The sequence below is a fragment of the Mus pahari genome, chromosome 18 (genome assembly GCF_900095145.1).
Source record: "Mus pahari chromosome 18, PAHARI_EIJ_v1.1, whole genome shotgun sequence".
In the NCBI taxonomy this organism is placed as follows: Eukaryota; Metazoa; Chordata; class Mammalia; order Rodentia; family Muridae; genus Mus; species Mus pahari.
Window position 1 is genome coordinate 3,042,240 of NC_034607.1, and position 17,360 is coordinate 3,059,599.

The 17,360-nt window shown below is 52.1% G+C and overlaps 4 protein-coding genes across 8 annotated transcripts; 2 read left to right on the forward strand and 2 right to left on the reverse strand.

Moving 5' to 3' along the window:
• Positions 1-168: 168 nt before the first annotated feature.
• On the reverse strand, positions 169-4,834 carry Csnk2b (casein kinase 2 beta). The gene is made up of 7 exons (XM_021217487.2): positions 4,668-4,834; positions 3,991-4,073; positions 3,298-3,400; positions 2,042-2,157; positions 1,583-1,658; positions 1,269-1,458; positions 169-399 (listed from the first exon to the last, which is right to left on the reverse strand). Exons 2-7 carry the CDS (start codon positions 4,060-4,062, stop codon positions 309-311), a joined length of 648 nt encoding a protein of 215 aa, XP_021073146.1. The 5' UTR covers positions 4,063-4,073; positions 4,668-4,834; the 3' UTR covers positions 169-308.
• Positions 4,835-5,044: 210 nt separating this feature from the next.
• On the forward strand, positions 5,045-8,331 carry Gpank1 (G-patch domain and ankyrin repeats 1). 3 transcript variants are annotated; one of them, XM_021217484.1, is made up of 3 exons: positions 5,045-5,358; positions 6,528-7,134; positions 7,739-8,331. In XM_021217484.1, exons 2-3 carry the CDS (start codon positions 6,530-6,532, stop codon positions 8,184-8,186), a joined length of 1,053 nt encoding a protein of 350 aa, XP_021073143.1. In that variant the 5' UTR covers positions 5,045-5,358; positions 6,528-6,529; the 3' UTR covers positions 8,187-8,331. The 3 variants fall into 3 exon arrangements, with proteins under 3 accessions (XP_021073143.1, XP_029387297.1, XP_029387298.1); XM_029531437.1 differs by having other exon boundaries at positions 5,068-5,271; XM_029531438.1 differs by lacking the exon at positions 5,045-5,358 and adding an exon at positions 5,999-6,010.
• Positions 8,332-9,159: 828 nt separating this feature from the next.
• On the forward strand, positions 9,160-12,033 carry C18H6orf47 (chromosome 18 C6orf47 homolog). 3 transcript variants are annotated; one of them, XM_029531355.1, is made up of 2 exons: positions 9,160-9,180; positions 10,013-12,033. In XM_029531355.1, exon 2 carries the CDS (start codon positions 10,485-10,487, stop codon positions 11,364-11,366), a length of 882 nt encoding a protein of 293 aa, XP_029387215.1. In that variant the 5' UTR covers positions 9,160-9,180; positions 10,013-10,484; the 3' UTR covers positions 11,367-12,033. The 3 variants fall into 3 exon arrangements, with proteins under 3 accessions (XP_029387215.1, XP_029387216.1, XP_029387214.1); XM_029531356.1 differs by lacking the exon at positions 9,160-9,180 and having other exon boundaries at positions 9,701-10,155; positions 10,292-12,033; XM_029531354.1 differs by lacking the exon at positions 9,160-9,180 and adding an exon at positions 9,701-9,820.
• Positions 12,034-12,191: 158 nt separating this feature from the next.
• Positions 12,192-14,915, reverse strand: Apom (apolipoprotein M). Its single transcript, XM_021217549.2, has 6 exons — positions 14,709-14,915; positions 14,295-14,449; positions 13,934-14,013; positions 13,500-13,598; positions 13,277-13,375; positions 12,192-12,330 (listed from the first exon to the last, which is right to left on the reverse strand). The coding sequence occupies exons 1-6, from the start codon at positions 14,820-14,822 to the stop codon at positions 12,305-12,307; spliced, it is 573 nt and encodes a 190-aa protein (XP_021073208.1). The 5' UTR covers positions 14,823-14,915; the 3' UTR covers positions 12,192-12,304.
• Positions 14,916-17,360: the final 2,445 nt, after the last annotated feature.

The window sequence follows — 17,360 nt, forward strand, 5'->3', positions numbered from 1 at the left end:
GGAGTACTGCTCTGACGCACTACCTGTACACGGTACAGATCCATGGAGTCTCAAGCAGGGCCGCTTCCAACCTAGGGAGGATGGGCTAGAGCATGAGGGCCCCCGGGGTGCAGTAGCCCACCCCTTCCCGCCCCAGCCTGTCCCCAGCAGCACACAGCAGGAGACAGCTCATGGCCTTTTCTTCCTTTATTTCTTTTTCCCACCACAGTAACAATTCCTTTAATTTAAACTAAAAACCATAGATTTCCTGAAAGGGTGGCAGCAGAGGAATGGTGGTGTCACGGACAGAGGGAGAGGTGTGTGGGCAATCAGCGAATAGTCTTGACTGGGCTCTTGAAGTTGCTGGCGGCTTGGAGCTGCAGCTGGTAAGCCATTGGATGGATCTTGAAACCGTAGAGCCTGGGTGAGGGAGGTCAGAGAGGCAGCATGGTAAGTTCTCTGCTGGCCCGGCCAGTGGCGGCCACCTCCACCCCAGCTTCCTCACACCCACTCCACAGGAAACACATGAAACATGTCTCTCTCTTTCTCTTGTTTGGGGAGGGGCTAGTTTTTCAAGACAGGGCTTCTGTGTCTAACAGAGCCTTGGCCTCAAAATAAGAGATCTGCTTGCCTCTGCCTCCCCTTGTGCAACCATCCCCAGCTTAAAGAATGTACCTTAAACATCCACTAAAATTAAAATTCCAGGCCAGGTAATGGCCTGCTTCATTTATAGTCTCATTTATAGCTTGAGAGCTTGAGATCAACTTAACCAACAAGGAACCTGTCAAACACTCCCTGTGTCCCTCCCAACACCTGTGCCAAACCAACCAACCAACCAACAACTCACAGCGGAAGTACAGCTCAGGGAGAGTACGGCTCGGCAGGCATGAGGCCGGGGGAACCCCCAACCCACACAGGAAATTTCAAATGTAAGAAGATATAGTACCTGTTCAAAATGGAATCTTTCTCCCCTGGTATACAATAAAAATAAGATACCAGGATGATAAGTCACGCTAAATCACAAAGCCTGAGGATTTGGGAAAAAGCTGAGCATCCAAGACAGGAACAGCAACAGTCACTGTTTACACAGTCAGCTGCCACACATTTAAAAATGTTGCTAGGCAGGTACTGTCGGCATCCCTGCTTCACAGATAAGACAATGGACTCACAAGCAAGGAAAAGCCCTGACTGTGGGGTAGGCAGGCCTCAAGAAAGGGCTACGCTTGTCCTCAATTCTCTCCAGACCTTGGGTGGCTCTTTGATCCTTTGGGACTGTTTTTGCTCCCCACCTGGGTACAAACTGGTTGGCAGGTCGCTTGGGCCGGTACTCTGGATGCACCATGAAGAGCATGTGAGGGAAACCAGTGCCGAAGTATGCGCCGTCCGTGTGGTGGTGTCTGGAAGACTTGGGTGTGTACACGTCCATGCACTTGGGGCAGTAGAGCTTCACCATGGCCTCGCCCGGGATGTCCGAAAGGCCTGGGAGATAGACAGTCAAACTGCAGAGCAGGTATCCCCAACCTCCCAAAGGACTCAGGCACTGAGCACATTAAGCCAGCTTCTGGGAGGACTGCCAGTGCCCCCCTCCCCCTTCAACACTCACCGATGGGAAGCATCGGCTGGTTCTCACAGTATACACGAGGACAGTAGCCAAAGTCACCCTGCTGGTACTTTTCCAACTGAGGTGTAAAACAGAAGGGACTGGTGGGTGAGCATGAAGAGGCAACCTCAACTCATTTCACAGTCCCCCATGCCTCCCACTTCTGACTATAAGCCCCCTCTCTGTTGAGATAGTCCTCAAACTCAAGTGCCTTTCCTTTGTGGGGCAGGCTGCAGAGCACAGGGGCCATTGCTATTTGTTCCCTGCAAACTCCTTCATTTTCCGGTTTCATCTCCCTTCCTTAAAACACCTTCAATGGGACCCTGAGTGAATCCTCATTCCCCAGCCCAGCTCTGGGCTTCTCCGTCTCTCCTCTGCCATGCTCCTTGCCAGGTAGGAACCAGGCCTCGGACTCATGCACCCGTTTCCCTTCCTGCACAAGGAGCAGGAGCAGAGCCTCACCATTTGTGCGATGCCTCGGTTGGTGAGGATGTAGCGGGCGTGGATCAACCCATAAAGCATCTCGGCCGCCTGTTCGATCAAGTCACTCTGGTTGGGGTTGTCTTCCAGCTCTTCATCTGAAACGTGGGTGGGGTGGCCGCTTGTTGAGCTTTCCTGGGTAACCCCACCTTACCCGAAAGGTGGCGCCTCCAGTTTCTCTAGTCCCTGTTTCTGAGCCTTGCCCTGCCCATCATCCATGCATCTGACCCAGAAACCTGGGCTTTGACTCTTTTACAAAGGCAAGACGGCTCAGCAGGGCCTCTCTGTGTACCTCTTTAGTCTCTGCCCGCCTCTCTCCTTTCACAGTAAGTAAATGTAAACTCACAAACTCAGAGGTGGCCTCTGAGCAGCAGAGGGAAAGAGGCAGCAGCACCCCAAACCCAGGAGGAGCCATCCTTACGAACCAGAACTGAGCGACCCGAGTCATAAGGAACCAAAACAGCAAAGACGCCAAGCACTGCCGTGCGCGCCACGACTCAGCCATTGAAAGCACGGCAGGAAGAACAAGGTGTAAAGTCCAGTTTGTGTTATGAATGCATGGGGCTTGAGGTGGGGGGAAAAGACAGGAGCAAGAGATCTCGGGATAGGAGTGCTGGAGAGTCAAAAGGAAATCTAGAAATTCAAGAAGCAAGCCAGTCTGTGATTCCAGCACTCAGGAGTTCAAGGACAGCCTGGTCTACAGAATGAGTTTTAGAACAGACAAGGCTATCCAAGAAAACCTGTCTCAGGCCGGAGAGATGGCTCAGCAGTTAAGAGTACTGACTGCTTTTCCTAAGGTCCTGAGTTCAAATCCCAGCAACCACATGGTGGCTCACAACCATCTGTAATGAGATCTGATGTCCTCTTCTGGTGTTTCTGAAGACAGCTACAGTGTATTTATTTATAATAATAAATACATCTTTGGGCCAGAGTGAGCAGGGACTGAGTGAGCGGGGGTTGACTAGAGAGCAGAGGTCCTAAATTCAACTCCCAGCAACCACATGAAGGCTCACAACCATCTGTACAGCTATAGTGTGCTCACATACATAAAGTAAATAAATAAATAAATAAATAAATCTTTGAAAAAAGAAAAAAGAAAAGAAAACCCTGTTTCCACCACCAACCTCAGGAAGCAAATGAGCAGAGACCAGAAGAAAACGAAAACAAAGCACACATGGAGGGGAGTGCACACCTTATCACCAACCCCACAGTTAGCAACAACCCTAGGGGCATATTACCAGGTTCCAGGTCTAAGATCATGTCCAGAGCTTGTCGATAGTGAGGCACCTGCTCATTGAGTCCAGTAAGATTAAATTTGTCCTGGATATAGTCTTCATCCACCTACGGGCACAGGGAAGCCAAGAGGTTGAAACTAGTATAGGAAGGCCCATTTTCCACCTGGGCCCAAGAGAAGTCTTATCTTCAGCCAAGCCACCTCTCCTGTGTCCTAGGCCCAATTCTGCAGAGGTACTCGAGTCTCATAAAACCTGCAGCCCCTCTCTTTAAGGCTAACCAGATCCAGCACACAAAGACGTTCTTCAGCTTCGACGCAAGCTCATTTTAGAAACCGCACTTGCTATCTTCTTGGGGATAGCAAATTCTCTGAGGTGAAGACTTGGGAATCATGAAGGCCAAACAGGTTAGTTTCTGAAAGGCATTTATAATTTTCTACTTAACCCACTGTGCTTTGTGCATTACACAACTTTACCATGAAATATTTTAATTATCCTAATGGTCACCCAGAGATACCTCTGTTAGCCATGCACATTGACAAAACCTTGCAATCCTAGCACTCAGGAGACTGAGGAAGTAGGACTGCCAGGAGGTCAAGGCCAGTCTAGGCTGCATAGTGACTTCCATCGCAATCTGCTCTCAGACAACATAAAAATAAAACACCGAGGGGCATGTGGAGTTGGCCGACCTCAACTCACCTCACAGAAGAATTCATTACCACGGAGCCCACAGAACCAGGAAATCCAGGACACCTCCTCAGAGCTACTCATCTTTATGTCCGCTGAGAAAGAAGAGCGTTTAGTAAGTGGAGACCAAGCTGTTTCTGGTCTCTTCCCTCCTCCCACACGTTCTCCACAGCGACGGAAGCAGCCGAGTCCAGCCAGGCTTGAAGGATCCCGGCTTCTGAAGCATCTCCAGGCTTCTCTCCCTCACCCCAGCCCCCTGGCAGTGTGCTGGCAATGAGTTTCGCTACTTTCCAGAAAATGACAGGTCCTGATCTATTAGTGTGACCCTCGTCCCCGGCGCTCCTCAAGGCCAGGCCCCTCTCCCCTCCATGTCAGCCGTGACAGGGCCCTCGGCTCCGGCTCCCCACCACCGCAGGTGCCTGCATGTTCCTGGCGCCTGTCCCAAGGCTTCTGAAGTTCATTTTCCCCGACAGAGCCGGCCTCTCGCGCACTCGCGGGGTTGGCGAAGGCACCACACTTCCGTGGGACTCACGAGCGTCCCTATAAGCCGCCTCCTCTCCCCCAGGGCCCCCGACCTCCTTCGGCTACCGACCCGGTCACTTCCTTCGTCGCCCCCACATCGAGGAGCACCGACCAGAGTGCCGCGCCCAGGGACGGGCGACCCGGCGCGGGGACAACCCCACACTCACCGGCCGGACGGGGACTGGGACCGGGGCGGGGAAGGGGAGCTGTGCTTCCAAGGAACGGCAGAGACCGCTACAGCGCAGAAAGCCGACCCGGCCGCGGCAGACGAAGTGGGGAGGGGGGGGGAGGACTGGAAACTGGTGAGGGTTTGGGTGAGAAGAGGGCAACGCGCAGGCGCCAGGAACCGCCCCCTACCTCCGTGGACGCCGGGAGATGTAGTCCCGTCGGCAGAGAGACACTGACGAAATGAGGGGAAGACAAACTACCAATCCCAGGAGGCCCCGCTCATGACTCTCTAAGGGCCGCGAGGCCCTAGAGGAAGCCGCCCTGGGGGGCGGGGCGAACCGAGGCGCCACCGGAAACGGAAACCGAGCACAGCGTCTTCCCGACCAGGAAGCCTGGGAAATATAGTCTTGTTAGGCTCGCTAGGCTGCGGGGCAGGAGCTCGGGCTGATCGTCATCCCTGCGGTGATCCCTCAGCGATCCGCTTTGCTTGTTTTTTTTTTTTTCTTCTCCCTCCTCCCGGTGCCAGGCCAACCCACGGGATTCTGGCTCTCCCGCCAGGCCTGCGACAGAGTGCGCTCGGGCTCCGGCATGCGCAGAGCTGTGGTGAGGGACTTAGGTCGGGTGTTTCTGGGATGCGCTGAGCCGTGCACGCGGCGGGAGAGCCTGGACCGCCCTGCGCGCTAACCTGAGGTGGGGCCAGCCATTCTGCCGCCGCTCGACCCTTTGTAGTTCTCCATCTCCTCAGAGCTGGGGTGGAGCGTTGTGATGGTGACCCTAACTGTTCTTCAAACCCTGCTCCGAGTAGTGGTGAGGGGGTAAACCGTGATGTTACTTCATCTCACAGCTCCTCGGCATCCCACAGGTCTCCCCCCTGTGCCCTCAGAGTCTTTCTGATCGCGGAGGGTGGCGAAGGGCATTGTGGGGGCGTTATATAAAAGCAGGACCCCAACTGACAGGCTCCCCCTTGGGTCCTCGCGCTAACTGGGCACGCGATGCTTTACTAAGCGGATGCTTGAAAAGGTTTCAGCGCGGGAAACTTGAACCTTAGGGATGTTTTGTTGTTGTTGCTGCTGTGCATGCGTCGTCCCGCCCTGTGGCTATTTGATTGCATCCACTCTAACAGATTACAAGAGCGACATTTTGCGGTACGGAAGTGTCAATGCAGGGTCTTCCCCGGAAACCTTCCGGAGTAACGTCACGCACGTTTTTAATCTGGGAAAAGGAGACTTCTAGATAAGATCGAGCAAGATTTAAAAGGTCGACCTGTGCGCACCTTTAATCCCAGCACTTGGGAGGCAGAGGCAGGTGGATTTCTGAGTTTGAGGCCAGCCTGGTCTACAAAGTGAGTTCCAGGACAACCAGGGCTACCCAGAGAAACCCTGTCTCCAAAAAAAAAAAAGGGGGGGGTGTCGACCTGATATTGCCTAACTGCATGTGTTAGTGGAATGTTTTCAGAGAGCCTGGCTGGGAGTTGAACACAGGACCCGTCAACAACTGCCTTGTGGAATATTATTTTCCTGTTATCCTTTTTCTTTTCTGTGTTACTGATAGAATCTAAAATTCTCAAGTTTGAAGCAAGCATTCATATCTACTATGCCCTCATGAAATTTTATTAACATCGTGACAGGATCTGTTGTTATTCCTAGGATCCATTTTACCCATGGAGCCCTGGGCTCCACAGAATCCTAGGTATGAAGTCAGTTTTGGGATGGGAGGCCCATTTTAGTTCTAGGCTGCTTCCCCATCTCAGCGGGCCCCCAGAGGTGGTGCTGGTCATCTTCACAATAGCTACCTGAAAGGCTGGATTGCTTGTCACATCCCTGCCTTGCCCAGTCTTTATTTTCTCGTTTCTCTCACAGGCATGTCCAGGCCATCCCTCATCGCATTTACCCCAGCAGCCGACTCCAGTGACCTCTGGAAAGATGGACAGCAGCAACCACAGCCGGAGAAAGCAGAGCCTGTCCTGGACGGGGCTGCAGCCCGGGCTTTCTATGAGGCTCTAATCGCAGGTGACAGTAGTTCCTCTAAGCCCCAGAGAGCTGAACCTACCAGGGAGAAGAAGAGAAAGAGAAGAAGAGTGATGAGGGAGCCTGCAGCAGCAGGAGTCCCCAGACAAGGAAGAGCACTTGAGGATGAAGACAGGATGACCCAGTGGATCCTGCTGGCAGCCCAGAATGGGGATCTGACAGAACTCCGGAGACTGCTGGAACCCCAAGAGGCAGGGGGAGCTGGAGGGAATATCAATGCTTGTGATGCCTTCTGGTGGACCCCCTTGATGTGTGCTGCCCGAGCAGGCCAGGGCGCCGCTGTACGCTATCTCCTGGGCCGAGGGGCTGCCTGGGTCGGAGTCTGTGACCTGGGAGGCAGAGATGCTGCCCAGCTGGCTGAAGAAGCAGGCTTCCCTGAGGTAGCCCACATGATCAGAGAGAGTCATGGAGAGACAAGCGGCCCTGAGAACCAGAACCGGTGAGGAGGGAGCCCTCGATTACACCCATCTTTATCGTGTTCTTCCTTTTCTGGGCACCTCGTACCAAGAGCCCCACAGCAGCTAAAGGGGGCTATTCATCCTCCAGTGTATTCAGTCATAGAGTAGCAATGGGTGTGGCCTTTGTGCATTTGAATCTTAGTTCCATTTATTTGCAGTGCCAGCCTAAAGTCTGTAAATCTCAGTCCTTGTCTGAGAATTGGGGCTAAGACTTTTTCTGAAAGGGGCGTTAAGATAGAGTAGGTTACTGTGGAAGGGATGGGATGGTGCTTGTCACATCGTATGCACTTTATAAATGCCAGCACTACTCATTATTCCTGAGAGCTTGAGGCCTACCCGACAGTATTCCAAATAGTCCCTTCTGGACAAATGGAAAGGGGCTGGCATAGCTGGGTTAGAGCACCTGCCTAACACTGGGAAGACCCTGGGTCCCCTCTCTAAGACAAGACCCAAAGATGCTGCTGAAATTGGGGAGAAAGGCATAAGGTGCTTTGCTCTGCTCTGCCTGGTGCCTGAACAACTTGAGACTCTGTTCGTCTCTCTTTTATTTTTTTTCTCCCCTATAACGTATTTCTTTCTCTTCAGATCTCCCCCCTCCTCGTCCCAGTTCTGTGAGGACTGTGGTGCCCACTTTGAAGACTCCAACCACCGCACATCTACTGCTCACCTGCTATCACTGTCCAGAAGACCCCAGCCCTCCAACCTTCCTCCCCTTGGGGTGCCCACTTCCAGTCCTGGCTTCAGGCTGCTCCTGAGAGGTGGCTGGGAACCAGGAATGGGGCTAGGACCCCGGGGTGAAGGCCGTGCCAACCCTATTCCCACTATCCTCAAGAGGGACCAGGAAGGACTGGGCTACAGATCCCCACCCCAACCCCGAGTCACACACTTTGCAGCTCGGGATACCCGGGCTGTGTCTGGGAGAGAGAGAGTCCCTCGAGTTGCCACGCTGAGTCAGAGGGAGAACAGAAGGCGAGAAGAGAAGGGCAGAGCCTGGGAGCGAGATCTAAGACTGTACATGAACCTCGAGTTCTGACTGATACGGACTGGCCCTGGTCTGTCACTCGCTGGACTTGGGCCTCTGACTTGGACACTTGGACTTCCGGACCCTTAGGCTGTGGCTGTTGGGCTCTGCTTTTAGAAGGGTGAAGAGTGGGGAGATAAATAAACTTCCTTCCTTGGGGTTTGTTTACTTTCTTTAATGATATATAGTAGGGACTTGGAACAAATCTGAGAGTCACATGGAAGTCTCACCTGAGCCAAAAGGACAAGCTCTCAGGGTGACAGAAGAGAGTCCCTAGTCCTGCTGGCTGCATTCTACATGCTCCTTGAATTCCCCCCCGCCCCCAACTAGGAATTGCCCCACTTTGTAATACACCCCTCTGAGTATGTGTCTAGGCCAGTCAAGTCAGTGACGAGTATCATAAACCAAGTGTGCTATGTGCTGAATACAGAAGACACAAACCTTGAACTCCTTGAGGAACCCAGCTGTGAGGAAATGTAACACCTTGTGGTAGGGAAGTTAAAAGTCCCCAGAGAGGAAGTGGAGTTCTGCAGGATTGGCCAATGAACAAATGTCATCCAACCTGTGTGACCTCCCAGATAAAAAGTTTAAGATGAATTTTTTTCTTTTTTTGTTTTGTTTTTTGGGGTTCTTTTTGTTTTTGTGAGACACAGTTTCTCACGATGTGTAGACCAGGTTGGCCTCAAACTCAGCTAAAACTGAGTGCTACATGGGGCTTTACAGTACGGGGGAATTAACCTAGGGCTTCATACCTGCTTACTGAGTTAGGATTCCAAGGCTTAAGACAGTCCTAAGACATCATTTCACTCCCTGAAAACCAGGCACTATGCTTTTCTACACTTCTCTTCCGTACTTGGACCCCCCCCCCCAACCCTTGGGGTGCTCATACAGAGTGCTAGGAACAGCAAAGCCTTCAAATCCATGTCTGAAAGGCCAAAGGGCGGCTGCTTAAATCACGTGGCTCCTGTTATTTACCTTTCTAGACCAGCGTTACACGATATCACAGGTGAGAAATGGAGGGATGGCGGGGGTTGTGGGACAGAACCACAGAGCATCCGGAATCGGCACATAGGGAAGCAGTGGCAAGAGGATCAACTCAAAGGCAGTCTGGGCTACATATGTCCAAGCCTTTTCTGAGCTACATATGTAGGGATCTAAGCTACACATATAGGAGACCTGTCCTTAAAAACAAACAAAGCTGGGCAGTGGTGCAGCGCGCCTTTAATCAAGGAGACAAGAGATAGGCAGATCTCTCTGAGTTCGAGGCCAGCCTGGTGGTCTACAGAGCTAATTCAAGATAGCCAAAGTTACATTGAATAACAAGACAAAAAATCCCAAACCAAGGGCTAGAATACCTAACCAGTGTCAGTGGTGGGAAGGTGTGGGGGGTGAACAGCACAACCCGGGGTCGTGCTCAGGGTCTGGCCTTAGGTGGTCCTCTCTACGCCTGCGCTAGTGAATCGCGGGGGCTTCGGGGGAGGTCGCTCCGTCGGGTCCGCCTCACGGGTTGCGGAGCTCCGCCCCCGCTGGTCCCTCCCGACCCGGTACAGCTGCTTCCGGGCTCGCACGGCTCCCGGAGGCCGCTCCCCGGACGCTGGGCCCCACTGCTACTCGCTGCGCGAGCACCCAGACGCCTGGGTCCCCAGGTAGGCCTGCACTGTGTCTTGCGTCTGCGATCTCCAAGGACGTCTCTGTTCTGACCTTGCGGAGGCCGCGTCTCAGCTGCGCCCTCGCGGGACTTTAGGGCCACTTTTTGGAACGATAGCTTCCGAAGTTAAGGGATGCACGTAACTGACTGGAGTTCGCTGGACACTTCCATCCCGTCTTCCTCTCAACAGAGACTTCCTGTTCCTTGATCTCCCTTGGGCAGCGATTTTAAGGTTCCTCAGTTTCAGGACGGAAGGACCCTGGGCCACCACCTTCTTTTCTTCAATGGAACACCACCTCTCCCCTTTCTGGGGCACCTTGGGATGTGGTCTTGGTGAGTGAAACTTGGGGTGCTGACTGCTGGGAAGGAAATCTGAAAGCACAGAACATTGTGGGGGTGACCCTGACCTTATCGAGCCCTAGATGTCTTGTTAGTGTGTGGGGTGGCAAATGGATTTCTTTTCCCCTAGACTGACACGGAAGCAGGCCATTTACCACACTTGGGGCTGTGTGAGTCCTTTCTGAATTCAGAGTAGGACGACATCACCAAGCAGACACCTCTTCTGAACCGGAACTGATTCTGGCTTCTGAGGAGATCCTGAGAGTCTTAAGCAGAGTCAGGAAGTGGTCACAGCTTTGAGCAGCTCATTGCACAGCTCAGTCATGTTCCTTCGACGGCTTGGTGGCTGGCTACCTCGACCCTGGGGTCGAAAGAAATCAACAAAGGCTGATTTGCCTGCCCCAGAACCCAGATGGGTGGACAGCTCCCCGGAGAATTCAGGGAGCGACTGGGACAGTGCTCCAGAGACCATGGGAGATGTGGGGCCCCTTAAGACCAAGGATTCAGGAACACGGAGGCCCCCCGGGGCTGCTCCAGAGTCTAGCAGGGACCTCAAAGTGAATCAACTGGGGAGCAAAAGAATGGATTCCCTCAAGCGGGACAAGACTGCCTCTACCATTCAAGAGGCTGCAAGAGTGGAGACTGGAGGAGCCATTCCCAAACTAGACTGGGACCCTGTGGATTCAGGTGGTGTGAAGAACCTTGGAGTGTCCGCTAAAGGGAGACTAGGTACCACTGGGCCAGAAGCCCTGTTGGAGAAACCTGGTCGCCGTCAGAAGCTGCTGCGCTGGCTACGGGGGGATCCAGGGGCTCCTTCACATTACCTGCAGGACCCAGAGGAGTACCTGCAGATCTCTACCAACTTGACCCTGCACCTGCTGGAGCTGCTTGCTTCAGCCCTGCTGGCTCTGTGTTCCAGGCCGCTCCGAGCCATCTTGGATGCTTTGGGCCTTCGAGGACCTGTGGGCCTCTGGCTCCACGGGCTGCTATGTTTCCTGGCCGCCCTACACGGGCTCCACGCTGTGCTGAGCCTACTTACTGCTCACCCCCTGCATTTCGCCTGCCTCTTTGGCCTGTTGCAGGCCCTGGTGCTGGCTGTCAGCCTCCGGGAACCTGTTGAGGATGAGGAGACCGCTGACTGGGAGAGCGAGGGGCAGGAGAGGGAGGCCAAGGAGCAGAGGGAAGGTCCAGGAAGGGTGTTGTGACTGGGAGAGGGTGGGAGCAAAGGGTAAAGATAGTGGGGTGGCCTTTAGGAAGGTGGGGAAACCCAGATTGTAAGCACAGAGACCTCAGGGATGGGGAGGAAACTCAGGCACAGGAGTTCCTGTCATACTAGGCCAGACAGGGATGGCTAGGGTGGCCAGTCATGGACAGTGGGGCATTGCCATTGAAGTCACCAGCTGTTGTTATTTCTTGCTTTTACATTTACCCACCATTTTTTTTTTTAAATTTCCACCTCCACTTTTTAAAAGCAAAATAAAATAAAAGCAACCGTGGAGAATGGACACCATAGGGCCCTTTCCAAGCGCAGGGGTGGACGGGGCCAGAGGCAGGACAGAGATCTCTGCATTAAGAGGTGATGGGGAGACCCGTGGTGTCCCTTGGATCCTAGGACTAGAACCGTCTAGAGGAGAGTGAGGCTGTGAGGGAGAAGAAGGGGTTTCAGGTGCTGTGGTTCCTGCAGGGAGGGTCTGCAGGTTGGTGGGAGCCCGAAGAAACAGGACTGCTGTGGGCTGGATTGGCATGAGGACCAGCACAGAAGAGCTGGCAGCTCTGATGGGCAGTGGGGGAAGCACCGTGCCTGCCTCTCCACTCAGGCCTTGCTCACTCAGCAATAAATGTGCCACACTACGTCCTAAATACACCAGTCCAATGTGAGAGGTTCTGCTCAGTGTCCTTCCTGATGCCCGACAGCCAGGGGTGTGAGGTGGTGGAGGTGTCCATCAGCGGGGAGAGGGAGTCATGGGGGGGAGGGGAGGGTCAAAGTGGAGAAATGATATCTTTGATGTCTGCAGACAAAACCCAGGAGATGAGGACCAACAAATCATGTTTATTATCCACGAGGGGGGGCGGGAGTCGCTGGCTTCTGCACTCGAAGCTGGGCTCCTATCTTGTCTGTCTAGGACACAGGTGAAGTCACTGGTCACTTGCTGGACAGCGGGCAGGCCTCTGTGGGGGGATGAGGGAGAGAGTAAGAGGGTGGTCGTCCAGGGGAGGAGTGCCGGTTGGCGCTGGAGTAGGGTAGGAGACTCTCTATCTGGCCCTCTCCTCCCTTTATCTAAAGTGGAGGTTCTCCAGCTGTGGGTCATGACCTCTGTGGGGGGTCAAACCACCCTGTCACAGGGGTTTCAGATCAGATACCCTGCATGTTAGATGCCATTCATAAAAGTAGCAAAAGAGCAACAAAATAGCTTCACAGCTGCGGGGCGGGGTGGGGCTGTCACCACATGAGGAACTGTGGGAAAAGGCTTTAGGAAGGTTGAAGACCACTGCTCTAAATACTCGGAAACCTATCTTTCTCCTCTCTCTCTCTCTTTTTTTTTTTTTTTAAGATTTATTTATTATATGTAAGTACATTTCAGACACCTTTTCTTCTCTCTCCGGCCCTGCCCGCTCTGGCCCTGCTCTCTCCTGCCCAAAGACTTCTTTATTTATGTAAGTACACTGTAGTTGTGTTCAGACACACCAGAAGAGGGCGTCAGATCTCGTTACAGATGCTTGTGAGCCACCATGTGGGTGCTGGGATTTGAACTCAAGACCTTTGGAAGAGCAGTCAGTGCTCTTAACTGCTGAGCCATCTCTCTAGCCCCTTGTTTTTATTTTTGAGAGACAGCCTCACTCTATATAGTCCTGGCTGTCCTGAAACTCACTTGTATACCAGACTGGCTTTAAATCTGTGGCAATTCTTCTGCCTCTGCCAGCTGTGTGGCAGAGGTTACAGTGCATGTCACTATTTCTGACTGCACATGAGTCCTTCTGGTACCATTCTAGCCCATGAGAATTAGAGGGGTCAGTGTACCCACTCAGATAATGTCTGCCTTTGGCCATGGTCTCTGCTGACATTGCACAGAGCTCTTTATCCACAGGAGACTTGGTGACAACTTCAACCCCTCACCTTGATTCCTGGGAGTCACTAAGAAGGCTTTGAAGTCCAAGCAAGAGGTCAGAGCCTGGAATTCCTCCACACACTTCTCTGGAGGGTGTGGTGACCGATCTGGAAGGAAGGGGAACATTCAGGCCAGTCAGTGTTCCTGCTTCTCAGCCCTGCCCTCCCAACTAGGGGGGCTCTTTAGCCCTCCAGTTCCCCTGGGACATGTCCTGCCTGTATCCCCACTCACTGTAGAGGAGAAAGCGCTGGTAGCCCTGGCCAGTCTCTTTCAGCATGATCCCTCCTGGGCATGAGCTGGAGAACAGGTCTGTTTTCATGTCTGGGCGCCCTGTTTGGATCAGGAGAGGATAAGAGGGCAGGTGCAGACCCACTGAATCAGGCCTACCAGTGAGGACCATGATCCCAGCTGCCCACCAAGCTGAGGCAGGAGGGTTTCACATTCAAGGCCTGTCTACGTTCAACACTCTGGGCTACGGGGTGAGCTTAACAACCATCAGGGCAACTTAGTGAAACCCTGTCTCAAAAATAGAGAGGGTCTAGGGCTACGGCCCGGTGATGGCGTGCCTGCCTCCTTAGCATGCAGGAGGTCCTAGGTCCAAGCCTCAATCCCGAGGGAAAACAGCTCAGGGAGAAGAGACAAGGGGAGGGCTGGTGGGAACCAACCTTCAGTTCTGAGTTCCGTGTTTCCTTTCCCTTCAGTCAATCGGTATGTCCACTTCCGGGGCACACAGACCCCACTTTTCCTGCAGAGGTGGCAGTGTTAAGATAGGAAGATGAAGTGTCATTCTCACCACACAGTAACATCCTTTACTCCATCTTTCTCTTCCTCACACCCTAGCTCTTTGGGTTTCAAGCCACCAAAAGTTATCGAGGCCCATTCTGTCTACAGAAAAGTGACTTGGTGACTTGTAATGCTGTGGAATTCAGTGGGCAGAGAGTGGTGGAGCCTGATGCTGGGTGTGGTGACTCCCAGTCGGGGCAGAGAACACACCCAGTGGTGTCTGTCTCCTCGCTCAACACTCACGTGCGGATGGTAGCACGAAGCTGGAGCTGCCTTGGGGCAGAGCCGGCAGCCATGTTGAAGACAATATTGTCCACCGGATCAAAAGTTGCCAACTCTTCCATGGTGGGGGCTGCTCCCGCGATAAAGTACCACAGGCCCAGGTGGGGCTCTGGGGTCTGGAGAGGCAATGAAGGGAGCAAAAGGATGAGTTGCTGGGTGCATCGCAAAATCCATCCAACATCCCCATCTGTCAGCAGAGCAAGACTTGGGGCTTACGGTTCTGGTGGCCTTCAGTGTTTGCAACAAGGAGCCACCAGTGCCTCCCACACACCCTCTTCCTCCCTTCCTTTCTCAACATGCTTTCTGGCCATCTTGAGCTACCCACCCACCCAAGACTTTCAGCTTCTACTATTTAGGCGTTCCCTCAGTACATACCTCTGTGTCGTCCATTCCCAGTGCGGTCAGTTGACTGTGCTCAGGGCACTGGTTCATGGAGTTAAAGAGAAGGCCATAGAGAGAGAGCAGAGCTGCCCAAACTTGGTGGAACATCTCGGGATGAGAGTTGGTGCTCTGCAGTTGAGGGGACCTCCGCCTTAACTGTTCTCTGCTGGCCGCTCAGTCCACTCTGCCTCCAGCCCCCTTGCCTCGACCCTTGACCCTTTAACCTGCTAATAAGTAACTTCAACCTTGTTTTCCAACCCAAGCCTAGATTGACTATGGCATCGGGGCCTTCCTCCCCCTCTTCCGGATGCAACCACTCTACAATCTACCCTGGCATGACCCAGTGACTCTGAAGCCTTGGGAGGAAAGCTGAGCCCTATAGTAGAAACCCAGAGTCTTCCACGCTGTATCTGATGGGAACCCTGATGTGATGAGAAGCTACTGGATTAGGTCATTCATTCATTCATTCATTCACTGCACAAGTCTGGAATTTCAGTTGTTTGCCAGGAACTAGCTAATCCTGGAGGACATTTTTTTTTTTTTTAAAGTGGAAAACAGCTTGGCTTTGCAAACAGTCCTTTGCAACGCAAGCTGATAAATGTTAAACAGGCACCAGCCAGTCGCTAGGGCATGGTGGATTCTCCCCTCCACCCCCTCTCTTTATGATAGGGTTTCACTTTGTCACTTTGGTTGTCCCGGGATTCAGTATGTAAGCCAGCTGGACTCACAGAGATCACCTGCCTGCCTTCGTCTCCCAAGTGATTAAAGGCTTGTGCCACTTTACCCAGCTTGTATTTCTCTAGTGAGCATATAGCAGGGGAACTGGTAAGAACACATGAAGGAAAAGCTCACTGACAAACAGGCTCACGTTTGTTCAGACTGTGGTGGTAGTGAAGACAACCTATTAGACACAAGAGTAACGCTAGTGTTAGGAGTGGGTCTAGCCGGGCGTGGTGGCGCACGCCTTTAATCCCAGCACTTGGGAGGCAAAGGCAGGCAGATTTCTGAGTTCAAGGCCAGCCTGGTCTACAGAGTGAGTTCCAGGACACAGAGAAACCCTGTCTCAAAAAAAACAAAAAAACAAAAACAAAAACAACAAAAAAAGTGGGTCTAACCCCTGACTTGACTGTTAGGTGTGGGGACTCATGCATACCAAGCATACTCAGAGGTAACAATGATCCAGCCTCCTGGGGCAATTGTACTAATTTCTATCTCTTTTTTCCCCCATCTCTGGAATGGGCAGCCCATTAGTCTCAGAGGATTAAATGGGATCATGCATACATCAAGTCTGAAGTAAATATCCATTATCATCAGTAACTACAAAGCACCCACTGCAATTTCTGGAAGTGATTTTTAAAGATTTATTATTTTATTTATATGAATACACTCTGTCTATCTTTAGACACACCAGAAGAGGGCATCGGATCTCATTACAGATGGTTGTGAGCCACTATATGGTTGCTGGGAATTGAACTCAGGACTTCTGTTAACCACTGAACCATCTCTCCAGCCTATAAAATATTTATTTTTGTTTTTGTTTTTTTGAGACAAGGTTTCTCTGTGTTGCCCTGGCTGTCCTGGAACTCACTCTGTAGATCAGGCTGGCCTTGAACTCAGAAATCTGCCCACCTGTGGCTCCCACATGCTGGGATTTAAAGGCATGTGCCACCACTGCCCGGCAGAAATTTGTATAATAAAATACTAAATGTGGGTCTGGGAAAGTGGCTCAGCAGTGAAGGTGATTGGCAGATGGCAACCCAAGCTGAAGGACCTGACTTTGATCCCCAGGTCCCCACACAGTCACAAGTACCACATTTCCCCTCGGATCTCCACATTTGCACTGTGCTGTTGCAGATGTAGTCCATAGACCCCCACCCCCAGAAAGTATTTTAAAAAATATTTAACTTCTTTTATCCCAGCATCTGGGAGGCAGAGGCAGGTGCGTTTCTGTGAGTTACAGGACATTCAGACCTACATAGTGAAATCCTACCTCGGAGGAAAAAAGAATTCAAAACGTAAATAATAGTCTTGGTAGAGTGACACAGGACCCTGCACTGAGTGGTGGTGTGGGGAACATTGTCCTTATGAATTCCAGGCAATTCAGGGTAACAGAGAGACAGCATGTAAGTCTCATCATACAATGCTTACTGGACGTCTCATCAGCAATGACATCTAAGTGGGGAAGAATGCAAAGAAACTTAACCATCCCACGCTGATCAACTCCCTTGGAGGTGGGCCTTTCAATCTCCTTCATTTTTTCTTCCTTTCTTTTCTTTTTTAAAAAAGATTTATTTATTTTATGTATGTAAGTACACTGTCGCTGTCTTCAGACACTCCAGAAGAGGGCGTCAGATCCCATTACGGATGGCTGTGAGCCACCATGTGGTTGCTTTTGAACTCAGGTCCTCTGGAAGAGCAGGCAGTGCTCTTAACCTCTGAGCCATCTCTCCAGCCCCTCGATCCCCTTTCTTAAAGTCTTGTCCTTTAGTCTGACCCCCAAGGCACCCGTTCTCTTTTCTTTCTTTCTTTTTCTTTTCTTTTCTTTCTTTTTTCTTTTTTTTTTTTTTTTTTGGTTTTTCGAGACAGGGTTTCTCTGTATAGCTCTGGCTGTCCTGGAACTCACTTTGTAGACCAGGCTGGCCTCGA